Raw genomic sequence first — 25,334 nt, forward strand, 5'->3', positions numbered from 1 at the left:
AGCCTCGGTCTTATCATTGCAGTAATTATTTTCTTCATCATTTCTTCATCTAAATATACGAACGCCACTCTTATGTTCCTCAATAAGTTCAATACTTCTCCAATTATTTTGTTTATATGTCTCTCTGGCGATAGGTCATTGGTAATTGTCACCCCAAGGTCTTTTTCTTCATGACTGGTTTTATGTCTTCATTTCCTATCTTGTACATACTCCTGATTCTTCTTTCACTCTTGCCAAACTCTAATTTCTTGCATTTTGTCGTGTTGAACTCCATTTGCCATGTACAGCTCCATTTCCATATTCTGTCCAAGTCTTCCTGGAGTAGTTCGCAATCTTTGTCACATCTCACTTTTCTTAACAATTTTGCATCGTCTGCAAATAGGCTCACATAACTGGACACCCCATCCACCATGTCATTTATGTAGACCGCGAACATTACTGGTGCCAACACTGATCCCTGTGGAACTCCACTCTCCACCAAGCCCCATTCTGATGGTCTGTCCTTAATTATTGTTCTCATTTCTCTTCCTACCAAAAGTCTTCCATCCATTTTAGTAAACTGCCATGCACTCCTCCTACCATTTCAAGTTTCCAGATCAGTCTCCGGTGTGGTACCTTATCAAAGGCCTTTTTTAAATCCAGATATATTCCATCAGCCCAACCATCTCTTTCCTGTATTACATCTATCACCCTCGAATAGTAACATATCAGGTTTGTCGTGCATGAACGCCCTTTTCTAAAACCAAATTGACACTCACAAAGTATGTCATTTTTCTCCAAGAAGTCTGTCCATCTATTCTTCACCACCCTCTCACACATCTTAGCTACCACACTTGTAAGTGACACTGGTCTATAGTTCAATGGGTCTCTCTTGTTACCTGATTTATAAATTGGGACAATGTTAGCTCTTTTCCAGTCTTGGGGCACTACACCTTCCCTTAATGAGGCATCAATTACTTCACAAACTTTTTCTGCCAGTTGCTCCTGCATTCTCTTAAAATCCATCCTGATACCCCATCAGGTCCCACAGCTTTTCTCACTTCTAAACTCCCCATCATATTCTTGATCTCCTCCACAGTTACTTGAAACTCCTTCATAATCCCTTTCTGTTCCATTACCAGTGGTTTGTCAAAAGCAGTCTCCTTTGTGAATACCTTCCGAAAGCATCCATTCATAGCCTCTGCCATTTCCTGGGATCCTCACTGCATACTCCATTTACTTCTAAACTTTCAATACTTTCTCTATTTTTGATGTTGTTGTTCACATGTCTGTAAAAAGCCTTGGTTGGTCTTTACATTTATCAATTATATCCTTTTCTTGTTTCTTTCTTTCTTCTCTTCTAATCAACACATATTCATTTCTTGCTCTTTTGTAACTTTCCCACTGCTTAATCCGTCTTTTCCTTCTCCACCTCTTCCATGCATCCTCTTTTCTTGTTCTAGCCTTTTCACATCTATCGTTAAACCAGTCCTGCTTTCCAACTTCTCTATGTTGTCTTATTGGTACAAATTTTTCTCACCTTCTTTGTATATTTTTATAAATTCCTTCCACTTTTCATTTGCTCCTTAGCACTCTTGAATTTCATCCAATTTGTCTCTTGAAAGAATTTCTTTAGGTTTCCAAAATCTGTCTTGGCATAATTCCATCTTCCCACTTTATATTCTTCATTTCTTCTAGATTTCTCTTCATCTATCACCTTGAACTCCAAAACTGCATGATCACTCTTTGCTAAAGGGCACTCCACCCTCATCTCCTCAATGACCATTGGCTCTGTACTAAAGACCAAGTCCAGTCTTGACGATGCTCCCTCTCCTCCAAACCTAGTATCTTCTTTGACCCACTGAGTTAACACATTTTCCATTGCCAGTGTCAATAGTGTATTTCCCATGTTGTCTCTGATCCTTCCATTGACCAGTCCTCCCAACACACCTCTTTACAATTAAAATCTCCCATCATTATAGTTCGTTCACAGCCACCCAACATTTCTTCCAGACATGTTCCTGTATCACTTATCATTTCTTCATATTCCTGTACTGACCATGCATTTGTCTTAGGTGGTACGTACACCACTATGTAGTGCCTCTTTTTCCTTCATTAGTTTCTGCTCTGATCTTTAGCACTTCTGCCTTTCCCATACCTTCTTTCACTTGATCCACCTTTATATCTTTTTTAACCAGCAACATCACTCCTCCTCCCATCTTACCTACTCTATTTCTTTTCCAAACATTATATTTCCCTTCTCCAACCATCATCAGGTCTTCTCCTCTCTCAGTTTTGTTTCAGTAAGACCCACAATATCTGGGTTCTTGTCCCTCAAGTAATCGTTGAGTTCTAAAATCCCGATATCACTCCATTTATGTTGGAATACATTACATTTCGCTCATACGTAAGTTTCTTTAGTCCTTTCTTGCTGTACTTTTCTGGGTTATGAACCACTTCCTCAGTCTCATATCCAAGATTCTCCAGAAAAACTCTTTCTTCTCCTCTTCTGTCCTCTCTTCATTTTTTTCAAAGCCTCCTTTCTCAACTCATTTAACATTTCTCTTTCCTTTTCACCGAGATCTCTTCTCAACCAAATCTTCCTTGTTGTTTCCTGCTGGGCTAGCCTCCATGACTTCTCCACCAATTCATCTACATCCTTTTGTGACTTAAGTTTGATTCTTATTGGCCTCATACCTTCTCCTGTGAACTTTCCAATTCTATGGAAGTCCTCTATTTCTTGTACTAGGTCTTTTCCTCCTCCTGCACCACATTAATGATATTATTTATCACCTTTTTATGTTTTTCTCTCTCCATTTTACTCGGTGTCTTATCCTCCTCCACACCAAATATCACCACACATCTCTTTTTGTCTACAGTTTCCCTCACCAATGTCTCATTTGACTTAATAACCTTCACCACTTTCTCAGCAATCTTCTCTTCTATGATCTGTTGATCTATAATTTCAGCAAGGCCCAAAGTTTTCTCCCCAGACTCTTTGATTTCCTTTTCCAGACTTGCAACTTTGTAATTTACCTCCTTTCTTTCTACTTCCTGACTTTTTTTCCATTCAGCCTGCTTCTCCATCACTTTTCCTAGAGATTCTCCACATTTGTCGCAATTCACTTTAATTAGCTTAACTTCCTCTTTCAGTATTTCATTTTCTTTCTTCATATCGGCACACTCTTTCATTACACTGTCATAACTCGTTTCCAGGCCCCCATACTTTTCAAACAGTTTTTCAATTTTACCTTCCAACTCCAGAATTTTCTTCACATAAACGCTCTTCTCCATTATTCCTTGGAATCCTGTGAAGTCTGATTCATCTTTCGAGTTCACGGCCGCCATGTTGCGCAGATATAAACAAACCAGCTGATGGCTCAAACGCAGGCTACAGTTTATATTCACCTTCCCTGGACATTATTTTGCTAATCAATAGTTAACATGACTATATGGAGACGGGACAAACATTACAAGCTCCTTTCCCACCTTGGTTACTCTTAGGCAATGGTAACTGTAGAATTAGAGATGATTGCTCTGGAGCTCAGCGACCACATCCGCCATCGACGGTGTCCGTGTGTGTGTGTGTGTGTGTGTGTGTGTGTGTGTGTGTGTGTGTGTGTGTGTGTGTGTGTGTGTGTGTGTGTGTGTGTATTTACCTAGTTGTATTTACCTAGTTGTAGTTTTACAGGGCATGGGCTTTATGCTCGTGTGGTCCCGTCTCCATATCTACACTTATCCAATTTTTCTTTAAAACTATGTACACTCTTTGCTGATACCACTTCCTCACTCAAACTGTTCCAAGTCTCAACACATCTTTGCAGGAAACTAAATTTTTTAACATCTCTCAGACATCGTCCTTCCTTAGTTTCTTACTATGCGATCTTGTGCTTCTAAAGTCATATTCTTCTCTCAGGATCAGTTTCTCATTATCCACTTCATCCATTCCGTTAATCAATTTATAAACTTGTATCAGATCCCTCTCTCTTCTCTGCTCCAAGGTTGGTAGATCCATTGCCTTTAGTCTCTCCTCATATGCCATCCCTTTAAATTCTGGAACCATTCTTGTATCCATTTTTTGTAGTCTCTCTAATTTTCTTATGTGTTTCTTTTTATGGGGAGTCCACACAACTCCTGCATATTCCAATCTAGGTCTTATTTTAGTACTTATCAATTTCTTCATCATTTCCTTGTCCATATAGTGAAATGCTACTCCAATATTCCTTAGCAAATTATACGTCTCTCTGAAAATTCTATCAATATGGCTGACCGGTTGATTATTTTCTTCCATTGTCACTCCCAAGTCCTTTTCCTTTTTTACTTTTTCTAGTTCTACTCCATGAGTGTGTGTGTGTGTGTGTGTGTGTGTTTTCACGAATGTTACAAGGCGGGACGCATGTAACTTATCTTCGAGAGGAGAGGGGAGGGAGGGAAGGGAGATGGGGAGGAGGAAAGGAAATGGGAGGGAGGGGAGGAGAGAGAGAGAGAGAGAGAGAGAGAGAGATGGGAACAGTCTATGCCATTGGGTAATTTTAGACACAAGGCGGGACGCATGTAGCTTATCTTTAGTGATTGGTGGAGACAAGGATAGTGGGAGGAGCACTAGGATTTCAAAGACAGCATACGGCGTGTGTAATTGGTATCCAACACACTATACGGGACAACTGAACTGAAGACAGCTCAGAAAAGAAATATGACGCCTACGTAGGCGTCACCGTATATGCCACTGGGGCTTCATGATGCCTACATAGGCGTCACCGTATTGAAGGGGTTAATCCTGGCAGCGATGGTTTTATCAGGCAAGCCTTCCAAAATCAAGGCCTTTCGCCAGAGGTTTCCAGGTTTCTGCTTAACTCGTGGAGAAAGAGCACAAAAGCACAATATGGGAAACATGTCAAAAGATGGGTGTCATTTTGTCGCGGGAGGGAAATTGATCCATTTTCACCACCTGTAAATGTTTTGCTTGATTACTTGTTTTTGGAGTTTAAGAAAGAGAAAGGCCAAGGTTATAGCTCTATCAACACTCTCCGGTCAGCTATCTCAACAGTAGCTTTTATCAATGGTCAGCCTGCAGGGAGGCACCTCTTAGTTCGCAGGTTTATGAAAGCGGTTTTCAAGGAGAAATTCATCCCTTGCTCGCCTTCAATCCACCTGGGATCCGGAATAGGTTTTAGATCACCTAAAGAGTCTAGGCCGGGATAAAGACTTATCACTCATCCAGTTATCGAGGAAATTAACAATGCTTATGCTCCTAACATCTGGCCAACGGGGTCAAGCACTACATTTACTGGACATAAGGAATATGAGTATCTCAGACTCTAGGATTTCGTTCCGAATAGGAGATCCTCTCAAAACATCTAGGCCCGGTAATCATATGTCAGAACTAGTCTTTGAAGCATATGTACCAGACAGACGCGTATGTGTCTTCACCACTAGTTTACACTACCTTGACAGAACGAAAGGCTTAAAGAGGAATATTACCAGATTTTTTTTAACAACGAAACAACCCATAAAATTGGCATCAAGGGACACTTTACATCGTTGGACCAAGGATATAATGAGAGCTACTGGCATTGATCTTTCTATGTTTTCTCCTCATTCCATCAGATCAGCTTCATCCAGTAAAGCAGCCCTGAAGCTCCCACTATCCACCATTTTGTCCTCTGTAGGTTGGACCAATGCATCAACCTTTGCAAAATATTACAGGACACCTCTGAATAAACATTGTCAGTTTGCAAATGCTGTGTTGTCTTAAGTTCTTGTTTGTCAGGTTTATCTCCTTTCTTGTGTGTATAAAATTATGCACTGTTCTGAGCCAATGTATTTCCATTTTTCTGTTCTGGAGTTAATTGATTAAAGCATCTCTTTGGGATTGCTGTGTTTGTTTTATGCATACATACATGTTTCAGGTTGTATACCTCTCAAATAACTATATATTGCTTTGAAATGTATATATATACAGTATCCACAAAGCACATATCTTGTAGGTTTGATGAATCACTCTAAAGCTCTCATTGAATCCGTTGTGACGCTGTTAGACTATCGTGAAGTGAAATTGTAAGATTAAACGAATACTTACCAAGTGTGAAGTTTGATCGTAATTTCATGAACAGTTTAACTGCACCACTTAGGATTAAATGCCCACCCTTCCCTTCCCTCTGCCTACACAGTGTTGAATGTGGAAATCACTGGGTAATTTATGTGCTATATTTATTACTCTTTTTTGCTGCTTCCTCAAACCTACACTCTGAATGACTGGCGTGTGGCGGGTGATGCGGGCATCTCATTTAATCCTAAGTGACGCAGTTAAACTGTTTGTGAAATTACGATGAAACTTCACACTTGGTAAGTATTCATTTAATCTTACAATTATAATGTATATTGATTTTAATGCAAGTTTAATTTTTGAGTTACTTGTGTTAACCTAAGGATGTAAAAATTCCATAGCTAATAAAGTAATGATTCTGTTTTGTAATCATGTGCATTGTGTATAATTTGTTGCATATTAATTATTTAGGATCATGGCAATACATTAGAAATTTAGAATAAACTAAACTTTTTTCTATTTAATTGAAAAGATAAGGTGAAAGCTCATTTTTCTGAATTGGTCTACTAAGGTCTAATGAATTGATATCAAAGGATGTCAGATTTAATTAAAGAGAAACATACACAACAAAATGAGTTTATTTTGCTAATATTTTGTGTCTGTTTTACAATTTTAATAATTTTGAAAATATTTTTGATCGCCAAAATATCGTCAATAGAATTAATAATGGAAATGTACAAAACCAAATGGTCGCTAAAGGAGTAAGAAGTAAGAATTTAAAATAACTGACAAGAATCAGAAGACTGAGAAGATATTCATTCCAATTATTGAGTAATTTACCTTTGCAAATGGCTTCAAAAAGCTTCTAGAATTGCTCCTATTTCATAAACGTTCTCAGAAGGACTTACAGTATCCCCCAAAACAAAGCCTCCCATCTGATAACGCTCGCCGTCCACCAACTCATCCTGGTGTCCAGTGCAGTAATCACTATAAGTATAAGTAGTAGTATTGGTACCGGTAGTAGTATCGGTATAGGCCCAATTAGGTGGTATCGGTATCGGTATCGGAATCGGCCAAAATTCTGGTATCGATATATCTCTAGTGTATAATTCTTAATTTGCTTCCCAATTGTGGTGCTCTGACTAAATGAAAATTAACAATTTTTGTTTCTGATTTTGAAAAATAAACAGGTAAATAAACAAATAAGCATAACCTGCATACCCACAACATGGATTATTATGATAACTTTTGCTTAAACATATTACTAAAACCATTATTTCAAAATTATTTATAAATTGTATGCTCTCCACGTAAATTGTGGGGCTTTGAATAATACAAAGCTGATTCCTGAAAATGTGATTTTCTATAAAAAAGAAAAAAAAATTGGCTGTGACCGGCTAATAGGCTTCAGCGAATGCTATTTCACCAGTGAGATATACAGATTGATCAGCCAACAGCTGTTGTATTCTCTCATTAGACAATCCAGAGGGATGTGACATGCCAAATTTACCTGTCAAAAATATCAGAAGGTAAAATAATAATATGTATTACACACATGTAGAATGAGAGAATAACTGTACCAAGACTCTTATCAAATCCCAGAGAACATATTTAGCATGAGTTATAGGTGCTAAGGCCCTGTATATCACATATACAGGCCTGTAAACAATGTTTTCCCCCCTATGTATGTTCATGAGTCAATATTTCACAAACAGACTTTGTGGGTCCACCTTCCTTTACTTAGGAAGGAAAGAATATTGCCAGCAAGGAGCCTGTCTATCCTCCTCTAGATGTGATGACCATGAGACACTCAATTCAGACCAATAGACTTTGGAGTCTGGTGTGTGTGAAAAATGGCAGTCACATTCCCGTTTGAGGGTTAACCACATTCTTTGATAGTTCTGTATTCACAATTTTGTTTTTCCTTAGTCAAGGATAGAGAGGATGAAGAGAGCCTACTTTGTCTGGTGTGGGCCATCTTATCACAACGTGTTCCACTTCCGGATCTAGGAATCTTTTGGCTTTGGGACAAGATCCCAAAAGCACATATCTAAAACAGGAATATCTCTTTTCCCTTCATGATACAATTAAGACAGCCCACAAGTCTTTTTCTGAGGATTTAAGCCTCTTGTTTTAGGTCCAAGCTCATGATACCATAGATATTGCTACTTTTATGCTTCTATGGAAGAACAGTTACATTACATCCATATTAGAAGCAGTCTTCTAGGAGACTCTTTCAGTCCTTGAGAGACATTGAGAAACAGGAAGATATCTCTGTCCTCAGTCCAGTAGTTGCTGCTTGGAGGTGAGCTAACTTCTCAATCAACTTGATCATCTCTCAAGTCAGCAAGTGCCTTATGTGTCAAGCTTTCTCTAGTTTGTGTTATTGGGTATTTTATGGTTTTGCATTTCTCAACAAATGCATCTAAACACCAGACTTTTGATTAACAAGGAAAATCCCAAAGGAAGCTCCATGGGGTAGTTCCTTATGCTGTTTTTGCTCTCTCTATCACCTTGCACTGCTCTCTCATGCACCAATACTCATGGTTTATTAGAGCCAGGATGCAGTCTCCTCAACATTCATATGTCTTTAGACCCTAAATATATTTGTAACATGTATTTATAATGTGGACCTTTCACTTTTTGTCATATTCCACACTTATGGCATGACTCACATTCTATCGTGGAAATCTGTTGATATAAGAAGCTCCTTCTATCTGAAATATATGACATTTTCAGACATGATTTTTTTTTTTCACTTACTTGCTTCTTATATAATTATGTACATTACCAACCCATCCTCCCTGCTTTTTATCATTGCCTCAAGAAATAAAGATGGTCTCAGCTGAGGGAGGCATGGTTGCTATAAGTTGCCAGAGGTAGAATACAAGTTTTTTTTTAATATGGGAATAGATGGCTGGATGGATAAGGGGCATTGTGAATGTAATAGAAGAAGCAAGTGAAAAGTACATTTTTATGTCTAAAAATGTTATGATGTACTGTGTAAGATAAGGAATGCAGTTAATATTTTTTTATGGAAATACTATGTACTCCATGGATTCATCTGTATGAAGCTGTATTTCCATGATTTAACAGATGGACCAACGTCCCAGCTTCGTCTTGATCCTCACGGATGACCAGGATGTTGTGCTGGAAGGAATGTGGCCCATGCAGCACACCAAAATGCTTGTAGCAGAACAAGGGCTCACCTTCACCAATGCTTTTGTTGCAAGTCCCCTTTGTTGTCCGAGCAGGTATTTTTCTTAACCTTTTTTGAACTTCTTTATTGTTTATACAATTATATTATCTTCTTCATGGGAGAATCTCAGTTTTATATGTGATGCCTTACTACTCCTGAAAATGTTTTTCAAGCAGGTGGTCATGAAATATCAGTTTCCATTTTTCTCATTTCATTTATCTTCCACTTCTTTCTCATATATATTCCTATACTTTAATCTGCTATTTGATTAATTATACCTCTTTGATATTCATACAATCATGAAAGACAATCAAAGCACATTCACTTATCATACTGAAATCATGTATTATGAATTCTAGGAAGCAGCCAAAGTAAAGGAAAATTCCTGTTAATCATCCTCACAGACACTCATAATTACCTTTAGTTCTTAGTCCTCATTTTTTGGCCACTGGCATTTACTGGTAGCTCCAAACAATTTACCAGTTGGCACAAATACCAATTCATCAACAGCAACATCAACAATAGCACATGCAGAAGTGATAACAACCAAACAATCACAATTCATCCATCTCACCAACATCATACTGACAAATCCCTTTTTATCCACACAGTGGAGCCCAAAATCTAGCTCTATCCACCTCACAAACAGTTAGACTGCTCCCCACAGCTTTTTCCTTAATAACCCTCCAGAAACCTTCCATGTGCACACCAAAACCATTGTTCTTCCTCTCCTCTTCATATCTCCATCACCTAACACAACGACCCCACTTGTTCCAACTAAACTTTTGTTTAGGACTTTAATTTCCTTAAGAAACAGCCATCCATTTTTTTATTAGTTTTTTGTTATCCTTGGCCATTCCCTTCATACATAAAATAGAAAAAAAGAAAAGATTAATTTCTTGCTTGATGTGTCTGTTGGTCAATGATTTATTAAGCATTACTGAACAATGCCAAAGCACCATTGATTATATAGCCTCTTCATGAGCCACAACCAAGTTTCCTTCATCCTGAGTAACTTTGTCTGCTACCATAAGAGACTTGAAGATGATCATATCAGCTTTGATGATGTCCTTGCTGACTTCTTTCAGACTGAAGTCAGACTTCAATGCCTCCAACATCTGTGTTACATTCCACAGGAGTTGATGGATGGCAATTACTACTTCTTTTAGTATTATCTTCTGAAATGTCTTTATTTCTTTCTCTTATGCCATTATCAAACAAATACTTCTTCATAGTTCCAACCTGCTTGTCATTTTTTTTTTTTTTTTTGCACTCTGGAGCAAAATATTGCCCTGATAAACATCCTCCTGAATGTCTCTTTCCTCACTACAAATCTCATACTCAAAGGATTTGAAACCAGAAAACACGCCATTTGAGATTTTAGAGTCTGGGACTGGTGGAACTGATTGATTAGTGAGCAGAACTTGATGAACTCAACAGTTGTGTTGACCCTAGAGTAGGCGAGGTTGAATCGGATACCAGTGTTGTACTAGCTTTTACAGGCTGTCTTTTTTGTGTAAGCTGTTTTCATATTACCATTAACCTCTTCCCAGCAGAGGGTCTATAGCAAGGAATATACAAGAAGGAAGTTATGGTGTGGGTTAAAGCTTGGAGGACAGCAGCGGTGCTGCCATCTGTTAGGAGCGAGCACTTTCATAGAAAACGTTTTCAGGAGTAACTTCAGAAGATTTCTCCCATGCTTCCCTCCATCCCACCCCCTATTATTCCCTGCATTCTTTTGTGGTTATGGACTCATAAGGCAAATAAAACATGTGTATATATATATATATATATATATATATATATATATATATATATATATATATATATATATATATATATATATATTACACAGGGGATCCTTGCAATTTGAAGGGGTTAGGACGGTTTTTCATCGGTCGAATCAGCGCTTATTCTAATCATGAAGCAATTTTTCCCATAAGATACTTAAGAATTAGGGGGGATAGGGACCAATCTCCAGCCTAGACCCCCCAAAACATCACTGTAACCTCTAAAATACCAACTTAGATTAAATCAGTACAGGTAACTCAAATTTCAAAATTTGCATAAAACAAACATGTAATACTCATAAGAAACAATAGATAATAGAGGGGATGTGGGATGTGGGCCAAATAGTTAAACAAACCTATTGCGCAAATTTAATTAATTATAATATTTTTTCGGTCGTGTATTAACAAAACCGCATAAATTAAGCATGTGTAAATCAATAGTTACCTGTACTATTAAAAGCTTCATTTATATCACACAGGGTAGCGTCGGTTTAAGGGGGATGTCCAGTTTAGAGACCGAAAAATATGAAAAATAATGTTTTTTTGTAAAACAAAAATGTGGTAGGTATCCACGTTAGCTATTATTTCACGAAGTTTTATGGCGAAACATGCATTAGTTTCTGTTTGAATGCCATTTAGAGGTCCCATACTCAACCACATGCATTTGTTTACATCAGCAGAATCAGATTTTTTTTCTCAAAAACTACGAAAGAAAGGCAAAATATTAACTTTTTTTTGGTGGACATATTACGGCAACACTGAAAGTCTATGAGTGGCATCAATCAAGACGCCAGTGAGACTCAGTAGGGGGAAAGCTTTCAGAGAAAGAGGTAGTTGCTGCGTTTCTCACTATCCGCCCTTCACTCTGCTAAACAGCATGTAATTTATTTACTGCATCCTGCTTTTCACCTACTGCCAACCATGGGACAGCTGTTTAAAAGGAATAAACAGAGGAATAAGGCCTGGAATATGAGTATGGAAACTCAAAGAATAAAAAGAGCGTGTTGAACCTGACACCTCAAATGCTTCAGTGCACATCCTCGCGTCACCCACCACCACCACCCTCACCACCGCCACACAACAGCTCACCACATCTCAGCAGAACAAAGACAAGGAAATGAAGAAGAAAAGGCCTCATTACTCACAATTAGAGAAGCTCTTCTACAATATATTGGGAAAGGAAATTAAGATGTGGAAAGTGACGACAAGCTTGTCATGCTGATGAAAAGGAGGCTGAAACATCTTCTTTCCTCTCTTATTTTATGCCCAGATCCTGCCTGCCTTTGACTACAGTTTCGAGCCTGGTGTATACGAGAAACCATAGCTATGCACTACGCAACATGTAACTTCAAGAACACCTCTTAACCAGAAAAAGTGAAAGCTGGACGTTGGAAGAAAAGCCTCTTCACAACCAACATATCATTGACAGGAAGGGACTAGGAGCCTCATATACATATAATTGTATTATGAGATTGTAGATAATATATAACTTATAGTAAACCTGAATAAACTTCCTAGTGTGTTATAACGGGATCAAGATCGATCGATAAACTTTATCAGACCGTATCTCAAAACATAAGTTATTCCCCTTCTAAAACCTATTTTAAAGCCAATTTTAGCTTGATTTCAATTAAACAAAAACTAAAAAGGAGAAAAATACTTCTTTCAATTCACGTTGCTATTTTGACCTGTAATTTTGTATTGATATTTTTTTGGTAAAAAGTAAAAAAAAAAAAACATTTAGAAAAAAAAAATTCATAAAACAAAAACAAAAGATGAAATAGAAAAAATCTGACAACATGGAAACCTTTCATATTATAACGTGTCTTTGCCACAGGAAAATGAAGGTTATGGAGCAAATAATAATGCCAGAATAACACTCGTAAGTTTTAGTTGCAATTATAATTGCATGGCGGGGTTGGGGACTAGAATGGGGATGAATGTCTAATATTGATGTACATGTTCCCAATACTTCACAACATAAAAATCAGAGTGTTTCATGCATATTTACCGGAGATTTAACAACACTGGTCTAAACCAGATGCTCGCCTATTATGATACACGGAATGCGGGCCATGGTTCTTAGTGCAAAACCAGGAACATCATCACACACAAGCTGGTCGCATTCTTGCTATGCTAGGTAAACGGCTCAGCAACCAAGATTAAGCCTAATCAAAACAAACCAGAAAAAAACCATGCTGCTTATATTTCAACCTGTGCTTCATGCTACCATTGCACTTGCACTTCCAGTTATTGAAGAAAAGGAAGAAAAGGAAACTAGGCAAGAACCAAGAGTTGCGCATCAGCAACTTTTGGAGTCGGGGAACGGTTGCCATGTACCCAAACTTTCGACATGATATACATATATTTGATCTTTCTAAACTGATGAAATATTTAATATTCAATGTATGAAAAATTCAGGCACATACTTTTAGCTTGAATGATAGGGTTTTATTACATACCTTTTGTTAATTTTTTCATTAGGATAACATACACCTAACCCTCCGTTATCACGGGAAATTGGCGCCTAAAAAAACGCGCGATAGTGGAAAACGCGATAACAGAAATGAAGAATAAATAGAGAATAATTAAATTGGTGCCTCAACCCAAAATTTTTCCAAAAAAAAACAGCCCTGAACAACAGAATACCATGTGCGAGACTGAGGGGTGGTGGTGGTGGTGGTGGTGATTAGCAGAGTGACTAGAATTAGCTCCCTTATTCAAATCACGTGACGTGAATACATAGCGATGATTTGCTGCTGGCTCCTCCTCCTCCTCCTCATGAACATTATCTTCCCCCTCTCTACCTTTTCCTCCTCCTCCTTCCATTTAAACATTCATCAGTGTGTGGTTGGAATATAGGTACTAGTACTTCTACTATTACTACTACTACTATTACTACTACTACTATTACTACTACTACTACTACTACTACTACTACTACTACTACTACTACTATTACTACGGGTGCGCGATAACGACTTTTCAGATGCGCTAAAATTGAATTTTGCAGATTTTCATAATATCGTGATTCGTCCACATTAGCTCCGACTGTCACTTCCACGTAGTGCTCCCTGAGTTATGCTAACGACAGCGGTGAAGCTACGACAAGCCCAGCAAGCCAGTAGTAGATTAGAATTTGCTTGTAACACTTAAGGACCAGCCTCGGACAGACGAACAAACAGAAGACGATAATGGCAAAGTCATAAGGAGAAGAATCAGGAAAATATTAAAATAAAATGTGGAACAAAAAATATTGCCACCTACCTCAAAAGGAAGAAGAGATTTTAGACTTGATGGAAGACAGAAAAACTGACATATTAGGCTTGGCAGAAATCAAACATAGAGGAGAAGAAAAAGGAAGAGAACTGAGACAAGGATATGTTTTGATGTATAAAGGAGTTGAAGAAGGAAGAAGAATACATGGATTAGGTATGATTGTAGGGCCTAAGTTATCAGCCCACATCCAAGATGTGAAATTGATAAACGAACGACTAATGAAAATCAAGATCAAAGTAAAAGATAGGAAATTCACATTTTTTCAGATCTATGCACCACAACAAGGTCGCACAGAAGAGGTAAAAGAAGAGTTTTTAAATAAGTTAGAGGATAATTGTAGAACAAATCATGAAGAGACAATCATCATGATGGGAGACTTCAATGCTAGAGTCGGAAATGAAAGAAGAGGAATTGAAACAATCATTGGACCATTTGGTGAGCCACACAAGAACGAAGAAGGAGAAAAGCTAATAGACTTTTGAGTAAGAAATGATTTGAAAATTATGAATGGGTTTTTCAAACACAGAGAACAACATATGTACACTAGATATTGATGGAACAATAATACAGGAGAGTTTGATAAAAAAATTAGTCATTGATTACTTCATATCTTCAGATAAAAGAGTTGTAGAAAACAAAAGTTGTCCCAGGTGTAAGTTTGGATTCAGATCACAGACTTGTTATAGGAGAAGTGAAAATACCAAAAGTAACTGTCCCAATAAAACAAAAAGGGAAGGTGATAAAAATAGAAGGTTTAAAAGAACCAGAAACAAAAGAAAAATACTGACTGAAAGATTAGAAGGATACGTACAAAGAGAAGAAATTATGTGGCAAGATGTGAGTAGCATAATTAAGGAAGTTGCAGAACAGAAATTAGGAACAAAATGGGTAGGGGGTAGTAAGAAGAAACACTCCCCATGGTGGTCTGAAGACTTGAGGAAACTGGTACGAGATAAGACCAAGAAACTTAGAGTTTGGTTGAAGAGAAGAACAGTAGAAACAAGACAGGAATATGTGGAAGCAAGAGGAAAAGTAAATTAGGCAAGAGTGGAAGCTAAGAGTAGATGGTTGGAAGAGAGAGGTAGAGAATTAGAACAAGATGTACTTCAGGATAAGAAAAAAATATACAGACTTGCAAAAGCATATAGAAAACAAGAAACTGGTTTGATAAATATGAAAAACAGTAATGGAGAAATTATAACAAAACCTGAAAAAATAAATGAAAAATGGACCACATATTTTGAAGAATTACTAAATATAAAACCAGAAGAACAGGAAGAACCAGTATTAAACCATGACCAAGAAGAAGATCTCGCAAATGAGGATAATATAACGGAGGAAGAATTGGATGATGCAATCTCAAAAATGAAAAATGGAAAGTCTCCAGGTTGTGACGGACTAGTAATAGAACTAATAAAACAAGGAGGACACCTTCTGAAGATGAAAATCTTACAAGTTTTGAATAAAATATGGATAAGAGGAAGTATTCCAGAAGAATGGGAAAAACAATAATAGCACCTATATACAAAGGAAAAGGAGAGAAAGGAAACTGCAGGAATTATCAAGGGATCTCACTGATAAACCACATCACAAAGTTTACAAAAGAATCCTGGAAAAGAGAGCCAGAGAGATCATGGAAAACAAACTTGGAGAGAAATAGTATGGGTATAGACGAAATAGAAGCACTACGGATCTTATATTTGCGTTAAGGATGATAATAGATAAGTCATGGGAATTTAACAGACCAGCTTATGTAGCCTTTATAGACCTACAGAAAGCGTTTGACTTGGTACCAAGAGAACAACTATGGCAGTGTTTGGAAGAGAAGTATGAAATAAAAGGTCGGTTGAAGAAAGCAATAATGAGCCTCTATACGCCTTGTCAATGTAATATAAGAACAGGAAACAAGAACGACAAGTGGTTTAATTTAAGATCGGGAGTAGAGCAGGGTAGTGTTATATCACTTCTTCTCTTTATTGCATACATGGATGATATAATGAGGTGTTATAGAAGAGGATATAGACAAATAGGAGAAGGGGATACGATGATCTCTGCTGATGATATAGCTGTATGGAGTGATAACAGACAAGATCTGGAAAGAGCACTATTGAGATGGAATGAAGTACTGACAAATGCAAGTTTAATGATGAATGCGGAAAAAAAAGAAATCATGACAGTCAGTAAAAGGGAAGAAGAAGACGTTGTGGTAGATATACAGGGGAGAACAGTGAAAAATGTCAAAGAACTAAAATACCTTGGAAGTATATTTTCATCAAAGGGAAACAATAAACAAGAAATAACTGAAAGAATAACACAATATACTAAAACAACACGAGCATTATATACACTACTCAAAGATGTACATATACCTCTAAACAACCAAGAAAATCATATTTGAAAGTGTTCTAACTCCAACTTTGACGTATGGTTCCGAAACATGGACAACAGACAAGAAGGAGAGAAGCAGACTACAAGCAGCAGAGATGAGAGTTTTAAGACTAATCACAGGAAAGACGAGAAGAGACAAAGTCAGAAACAAAAAAAATAAGAGATGTTGGGAGTTGTCACACCGCAGAGAAAAATAGACGTGGCTCAGTTCAGGTGGTTAGGACATCTTGAGCGGATGGAGGAGGGAAGAATTTCCAAAAGAAGATGGGAATGGATACCAAATGGTAACAGACCAAGGGGAAGACCTAGGAAAAGATGGAGAGATGCAGTAGAAGAAACATTGGATAGATATGACATGCCACAAATAGAAGAACTTAGAAGACAAGGAACCATTCAAGACAGACAAGAATGGACGAGGAGGCTGGTTCCACTGACAGAGAATCATCTCTAACTGGGAACCAAAGTAAGAAGTAAGTAAGATTTTCATAAGTGCACGATAACGCCTCAACGTGATAACGGAAGGACGCGATAACAGAGGATTAGGTGTACAAAGAACCAGAATGGATATGAAGCCATCCCAACTCTACTCCGCTAATCCCGGGAAAGCTCCAGCCATATGGAGTGGATGTTCCTCGTCCCGCGTATCATAGGCCAGTGTGATAATCCCTTACACGAATTTATGGCAAATTGGGGTTAGCAGCAGATTTGACCGCATGGGTGGCGCGGGACATATGAGTGTCGAATTGGTGAATCAGTTGGTTGAACCTTGAGGATTGGGTAGTAATTAACTGAGTTCGAATTGGCAATAATTCAAACTGCGAACGGTCAAATCACAAGGATCCCCTGTATATGCGTTTTCTGCCCGCCTGGGCTACAACATACTCGGTGCTTACTTGCACTGCCTACGTCTGTCTCCTGACCCCTTCTGTCCTTGGTATAGAGTAGACTACCCCTGAAGCTATGGAACATTTCCTGCTTCAGTGTCCACACTTCCACTCTCACCATACAGCACTACGCTCCCAGCTCCACCCTGACCATCACAACACTCGACCTGCCCTCCAGGGGGCCTCAGGCATTCACTTCTCTCAGCAACTTGCTGTCCTTTGCCTTACTTGTGCCTTCTTGAGGAAGACTAGCCAGCTACCATGCCTATACCCACACAGGACTACCCCAGGGCTCATAAGGATCCATAGATCTTCGTGTCCTTAACTGTTGGATCCTTATGAGCCCTGGGGTAGTCCTGTGTGGTTATCACAGGCGTGGTAGCTGGCCGGTCTTCCTCAAGAAGGCACAAGTAAAGTGTAGGACAGCAGGTTTGAGGTGCAGGAGGTTTGCCAAGGCAAAACATACCCACAGGTCTGTTGCCCAACCCTTTTGTAATATCACCAGTGACGTAGGCATATTGCAGTCTGTTAAGGCACCTCCTTCTGTTCAGGGGTCAAGGCTGCCTTTGTTTTGTCCAACATTCATGGCAGTTCGGAGATTTCATTTCAGGACAGTAGTGTTTTATCCCAGGATGAGCTCACAGCTGAGGATTTGGCTTCCCAGCAGGGCTCTAATCCCCTAGTTGCTATTGACCTCTCTTTGTTTTTGAAGTCTTGGCAGGAGGAGGTGCTTGCTTCTGTCAACTCTCATGTTGCTTCTCAGACAGGAGATTTGCATAGTTCTGTGCCTCCCCCCGCTATTGACCCTTCTCTTCCAGTTGTGCCCTTGTCTTCGGACCCGGACCTAATGCAGTTCAGTTCCCCCAGGAGTCCTGATGCAAAAAGGTGTGTGCAATCACAACAAGTCAAGGGGCCAGGGGGAGCTGTCTGAGGACTAGAGGTGCCTCTTAAGCGTTCATGTCCACCTAAGGATGATGCTAGGAGGCTCAAGAAGTCCTGTCCCACCTCAGTGGTGTCCAGCAAACGTCCCTTCTCGGGACCGGTCAGTGGGGGGGACGGGGGGAGGTGGGCTGGTGCATTAAGCCTGGCCACCTCCCCCATGGCCTTGGGTGAAGGCATGGCCAGGAGAGACACTTGCCCCATTGCCTTGTCTCCCCGCCCACAGGATGGCATACTTATGCCTTACCCACGGGCTGCCTCCTCTGTCCTTTTGGCCGATAGGGGCCCAGTGTCTGATGACCCCCATACAGCCCAATAAACCCACTGTCCTGCTCATACTAGGCCTCACAGCGGCTATGTTGCCTCTGTTTCTGCTGCTGCGACTTATCTCCGGACTGACCCAACATGCACAGACTGCCGTCGTCTTGGAGGTGATTTTTTTCTTCCCGATACGTACAATCGGCGTGTCCTGCTTGGTTCTCCTCTCCCTTCTTGTTATGGGTGGCAGGATTCAGGTGCCTCGACATCTCCGGGGCCTGGCAGGGCACAACATGACTCAGAGAGGGATGACGGGATCCCAACAGGACTGGAGGGGGATGAGGGGCGTGAGTTTCCGCCTCACGCCCGCGAAAACTCACGCCCCTTCCATGTACCATCATATGACGAACTACATTGACTCAGTGTTTGAGGATGTAATGGGCCAGTGGATTGAACTGGAATGCCCAGTCACCCTTGGTACCAGCACCACACCTACACAAAAGGGACCCATCCTGCTTGGAAGGATACAGACTGTCAGGGTTTTCATGGAGTAAGCCGACAGTACTTATTAGAGGGCAGATGAGAAGAATCTTATCTCAGTTGGCTATCCTTTGGGCAGGTTTGCTAAGATTTTCACTGTGGCGGGTCAGAAGGTTTAAAGAAAAGTTGCCTTGGTTAACCCTAGCCTCCACGCCACCCTAAACCCTAATGCCAGAGAGCCTCGCATTCTCCATGGGCGCCCGGTGGTGGCCAGGATGGAGGGGGTGGTCGCCAAGTCTAGAGATGCCCTAAACTACTCCTTTTGGGTGCTTAGGGGCCATGCATCTTCTGGCGGCTCATAACCTTCCTAAACACTTCTTGGACCTGGAGGAGCAGCTCTTTAAAGCCGTATGTATGGCGCTTAAGTCTTAACAACGCTTGCAGGGACTTGACTTACGTCATCGTTAACTTATGGACCTGGAGGAGGGAGACTTACTTCGGCAGCCTCAAACCCTCCTTCTCGCAGGTCGAAAAGGGCATCCTTTGAAGGTCTCTCATTTTTACCCCTCTCCTTTGCGATGAGGACCAACTTCAGGAGGCACTCCAATCCTCCAAGAGCAATGCTGATAGGATGCTCCATGAGGCTGCGCTCAGAGCTCTAGCCCAACCACGTCCTGCTCCGGGCACAACCTTGGTGGAATGTGGTCCCCAGCCTTCTACCACCACAGCCGTAAGGCCTTCTGCCACTCTCGCCCGAAGACCGCCCGTCTCCACTCGTACCAGGGACTCTCGGGGGTGGGTTTTGCAGCTCTTGCTCTTCTCGTCCCGGTGGGCAAGGAGGAGGACGGAAGGACAAGCCCTTTTGGAAGTGACAACCTTCCTCACCAGAGAGCAGTTGTGGGCTGTCTAACTCTCAGGTGGGAGGGATGGCTCAAGATAGGGGCAGAGATGTGGATCCTCGACATTCTGAGGGAAGGCTACAGGATTCCCTTCTCTGCCTCCCCACCACTCACAAGGAACCCAGAGGTTATGCCCAGGATCACTCAAAGGAGAAGCCCTTCAGTTGGAGATCCAACAACTGAAGGACAAGGGTGCAATAGAAGAAACACCTCCTACCCTGAGTTTTTATAGCCACATGTTTGTGGTTCTGAAGGTCTTGGGAGGTTTTCAGCCCATCATCGACCTCTCTATCCTAAACAAGTAGATCGTCTTCACCAGGTTCAAGATGGAGATGGTCAGGACCATCATATTTGCAATATGATGGGACGACTGGATGGTGTCTCTCGACCTGAAGGACGCCTAACTCCAAGTGCCCGTCCACCCAGGCAGCCAGCGTTTCCTGCGCTTTACTTGGGAGGGCAGCCACTTACAATTTTGAGTCCTTTGCTTCGGCCTCTCTACTGCCCCACAGGTCTTCACTTGACACATGGCGCCTGTCTCAGTGGAGTTCCATAGTCAGGGCTTCTGCATCCTCCGGTATCTGAACGACTGGTTAATCCTGGCTTCGTCAGCAGACGAGACTTGCAGAGCCACAGCTTGTCTCATCGACATTTGTTCCAATCTGGGGATTCACATAAATTGGGAAAAGTCCTCCTTGACTCCAGAATAGGAGAAGACCTTCCTCAGGATGCTAATTTGCTCTCCTTCTTTGAGGGTTTTTCAGATGAAGGGGAGGATAAACAACCTACAGAATACAATTCGCTCCTTCCTCAGTTGTCCGTCCCCACTGCAAAAGACTGGTTGCGACTTCTGGGGCACTTGTCCTCTCTCATTCACCTAGTGCCAGGATCGAGGAGAAGAATGCCCCTTGTTCAGGTTCAGCTGAACCAGCAGTAGACAGACAGACAGACAGTTGATGGCAGATGACCATCCTGTCTGCTGGGACCCCAGCAGTCATTGGGACCTGGAGTGGTGGCTGGAGGACCAGAACTTCACACATGGTCAATCTTCCCAACTAGCTATCCCGGACATCTTTCTCTTTACAGATGGTTCGAACGAAGGGTGGGGGCTTCTCTCCTTCAGTACTCTGTGAGTGGCCTCTGGGACAGCAGAAAGAGGTCTCTCCACGTCAATGTCAGTAACACCACCTCGAGAGGTGGTGTTCCCAGCAACCTGATAGCAACCTAGTTACCGTCCCTCCAAGTGTTCATGGATGCTATTTCACAGCAGAAGGTTGCTCTGACATTGTTAAAGTTTCTTAGAGTCTAGACGGAATCTCTTCAATCTGCCTATAATTCACCAAGATGGCCCGAAAACGTCCTTCATCTTCTGCATGTGGATTTTGATAAAGTGGTAAAGCTCAGAGGAAGATGGTGACTGACTGTGGTGTGAGTGGTGAAGGCAGTGATGCAGTGAGTGTTGTGTTTACGTATTCTTTGTTTTGTTGTTTTTTCTTATTATTTTTTGCTTTCTCTTATTATTTTTTGTTTTTCCCTCTACTTTAAATACACTGCTAGTATTAAGAGTGGTAAATAATAAAAACATGGTAATTTAGCCAAATAAATAGAGTATTTTGTATGAATTTTTTTGGACCACATCCCGAATCCCCCCTATTATCAATTGTTTCTTATGATAATTACATGTTTGTTTTATGCAAATTTTTGATATATGCAATGCCTCTTGGAACGCATCTATCGCATAAATCGAGTTATCTGTATATATATATATATATATATATATATATATATATATATATATATATATATATATATATATATATATATACACACACACACATATACAGGCAACCCCCGCTTAACAAAAGTTTACACAGAGAAATTTCGCTATAATGAACATTTCCTTTTACTACCATCTGCTCATTTAACGAACACCAAACTCAGCTTAACAAAATTTTCAGGTAATTTTTTCCAAGTTTGAAAGCCCTGCCATATCACGCAAGTCAACAGGCGTTTCAATACACCAGCGCCTCCTGTGGACAAAACCCGCACCACAGACTTCCTCTAGTTCAAGACAATAAAGCCATCAGCAGCAGCTCATCTTCCCTCGCTCATCATGCCACCAAAGTACCCTGCAATGTCACCTAGCGTTGCTACAAAGACCAGGAAGTCTCTTACTCTCGAAGTGAAGCTGGATATTATTCATAGACACAAGAGGGGCGAGAAAACTAATAGCATTGCTCGCCACCATGGCTTGACTCCATCTACTGTCTTTATTATTTTCAAGTCAGCAGACTCTATTAAGAAGGAGGGTGAGACCATATCTTCTTTGCATCTGAACTCGTGACTCTACACTGGATAAAATGGATAGCCTTGTGGAAATGTGGTACATAAGTTTTGTATGCAGGACGATGATGCGCCTTTGTTTATATTCCACAGGTTACCAGGTAGTGTCTTTCCCATGTCACTCTCCTTCCCTTCATAAATTTAAGATCAACATTATCAAGTTATGTACAGTTGCGACCAGTAAACTCCTTGCCATCTTAGCCCATATATTTTCCAGTAGCAATACCTGGCAGATCCACACCAGGTGAAGGCTTCAGGTTCCCTTGGATTGGTTAAACTCCCTCAAAAACTAAGCCTTAAAGCTCCACCCACCTGACCCTCCCTTCCTGGTCCATGCCCTGTCCCTCCCCGTGACCTCAGAATGTGTGTGTGTGTGTGTAATTCACTGTTTGATCTGCTGCAGTCTTTGACGAGACAGCCAGACGTTACCCTATGGAACGAGCCCAGAGCTCATTATTTCCGATCTTCGGATAGGCCTGAGACCAGGCACACACCACACACTGGGACAACAAAGTCACAACTCCTCGATTTACGTCCCGTACCTACTCACTGCTAGGTGAACAGGGGCTACACGTGAAATGAGACACACCCAAATATCTCCACCCGGCTGGGGAATCGAACCCCGGTCCTCTGGCTTGTGAAGCCAGCGCTCTAACCACTGAGCTACCCGGCCTGTGTGTATTTACCTAATTGTATTTACCTAATTGTAACATACGGGAAAAGAGCTATGCTCGTGTTGTCCCGTCTCCATATCTATTAATGTCCAGCTTTTTCTTAAAATCATGAATATTCCTTGCGTTGACCACTTCCACGTCTAAACTATTCCATGCTTCCACCCTTCTATGAGGGAAGCTATATTTTTTCACATCTCTCCTATAAGTGGCCATTTTAGTTTTTCCCATGCCCTCTCGACATTCTTCCATTCCACATACACAGATCTTCCCTATCCATTTTTCCATGCCAATCATCACTCTGTATATTGCTATCAGGTCTCCCCTTTCTCTTCTGTTTTCCAGGGTTGGAAGTTGCATTCTTTTCAGTCTGTCTTCATAAGTCAAATCTCTTAAGTCAGGCACCATTTTCGTTGCAGCCCTCTGTACTTTCTCTAGTTTCCTTATGTGTTTCTTTAAGTTCGAGCCCACTGTATTGTTGCATATTCAAGCCTCGGTCTTATCATTGCAGTAATTATTTTCTTCATCATTTCTTCATCTAGATATACGAACGCCACTCTTATGTTCCTCAATAAGTTCAATACTTCTCCAATTATTTTGTTTATATGTCTCTCTGGCGATAGGTCATTGGTAATTGTCACCCCAAGGTCTTTTTCTTCATGACTGGTTTTATGTCTTCATTTCCTATCTTGTACATACTCCTGATTCTTCTTTCACTCTTGCCAAACTCTATTTTCTTGCATTTTGTCGTGTTGAACTCCATTTGCCATGTACAGCTCCATTTCCATATTCTGTCCAAGTCTTCCTGGAGTAGTTCGCAATCTTTGTCACATCTCACTTTTCGTAACAATTTTGCATCGTCTGCAAATAGGCTCACATAACTGGACACCCCATCCACCATGTCATTTATGTAGACTGCGAACATTACTGGTGCCAACACTGATCCCTGTGGAACTCCACTCTCCACCAATCCCCATTCTGATGGTCTGTCCTTAATTATTGTTCTCATTTCTCTTCCTACCAAAAGTCTTCCATCCATTTTAGTAAACTGCCATGCACTCCTCCTACCATTTCAAGTTTCCAGATCAGTCTCTGGTGTGGTACCTTATCAAAGGCCTTTTTTAAATCCAGATATATTCCATCAGCCCAACCATCTCTTTCCTGTATTACATCTATCACCCTCGAATAGTAACATATCAGGTTTGTCGTGCATGAACGCCCTTTCCTAAAACCAAATTGACACTCACAAAGTATGTCATTTTCTCCAAGAAGTCTGTCCATCTAGTCTTCACCACCCTCTCACACATCTTAGCTACCACACTTGTAAGTGACACTGGTCTATAGTTCAATGGGTCTCTCTTGTTACCTGATTTATAGATTGGGACAATGTTAGCTCTTTTCCAGTCTTGGGGCACTACGCCTTCCCTTAATGAGGCATCAATTACTTCACAAACTTTTTCTGCCAATTGCTCCCTGCATTCTCTTAAAATCCATCCTGATACCCCATCAGGTCCCACAGCTTTTCTCACTTCTAAACTCCCCATCATGTTCTTGATCTCCTCCACCGTTACTTGAAACTCCTTCATAATCCCTTTCTGTTCCATTACCAGTGGTTTGTCAAAAGCAGTCTCCTTTGTGAATACCTTCCGAAAGCATCCATTCATAGCCTCTGCCATTTCCCTGGGATCTTCACTGTATACTCCATTTACTTCTAAACTTTCAATACTTTCTCTATTTTTGATGTTGTTGTTCACATGTCTGTAAAAAAGCCTTGGTTGGTCTTTACATTTATCAATTATATCCTTTTCTTGTTTCTTTCTTTCTTCTCTTCTAATCAACACATATTCATTTCTTGCTCTTTTGTAACTTTCCCACTGCTTAATCCGTCTTTTCCTTCTCCACCTCTTCCATGCATCCTCTTTTCTTGTTCTAGCCTTTTCACATCTATCGTTAAACCAGTCCTGCTTTCCAACTTCTCTATGTTGTCTTATTGGTACAAATTTTTTCTCACCTTCTTTGTATATTTTTATAAATTCCTTCCACTTTTCATTTGCTCCCTTAGCACTCTTGAATTTCATCCAATTTGTCTCTTGAAAGAATTTCTTTAGGTTTCCAAAATCTGTCTTGGCATAATTCCATCTTCCCACTTTATATTCTTCATTTCTTCTAGATTTCTCTT

At 40.5% G+C, this 25,334-nt stretch overlaps 1 protein-coding gene across 7 annotated transcripts in view; it reads left to right on the plus strand.

Annotated features, from left to right (window-relative positions):
- The window catches only part of LOC123500151 (N-acetylglucosamine-6-sulfatase-like), a 298,128-nt gene that overhangs the window by 178,536 nt on the left and 94,258 nt on the right, over positions 1–25,334 (plus strand). For all 7 annotated transcript variants that reach the window (XM_045248838.1, XM_045248837.1, XM_045248834.1 and 4 more), the window contains one exon: positions 9,122–9,279. In XM_045248838.1, the coding sequence (XP_045104773.1) occupies positions 9,122–9,279 (158 nt within the window). The remainder of the gene's footprint in view (positions 1–9,121; positions 9,280–25,334) is intronic.

Source organism: Portunus trituberculatus, chromosome 50, assembly GCF_017591435.1.
Source record: "Portunus trituberculatus isolate SZX2019 chromosome 50, ASM1759143v1, whole genome shotgun sequence".
In the NCBI taxonomy this organism is placed as follows: Eukaryota; Metazoa; Arthropoda; class Malacostraca; order Decapoda; family Portunidae; genus Portunus; species Portunus trituberculatus.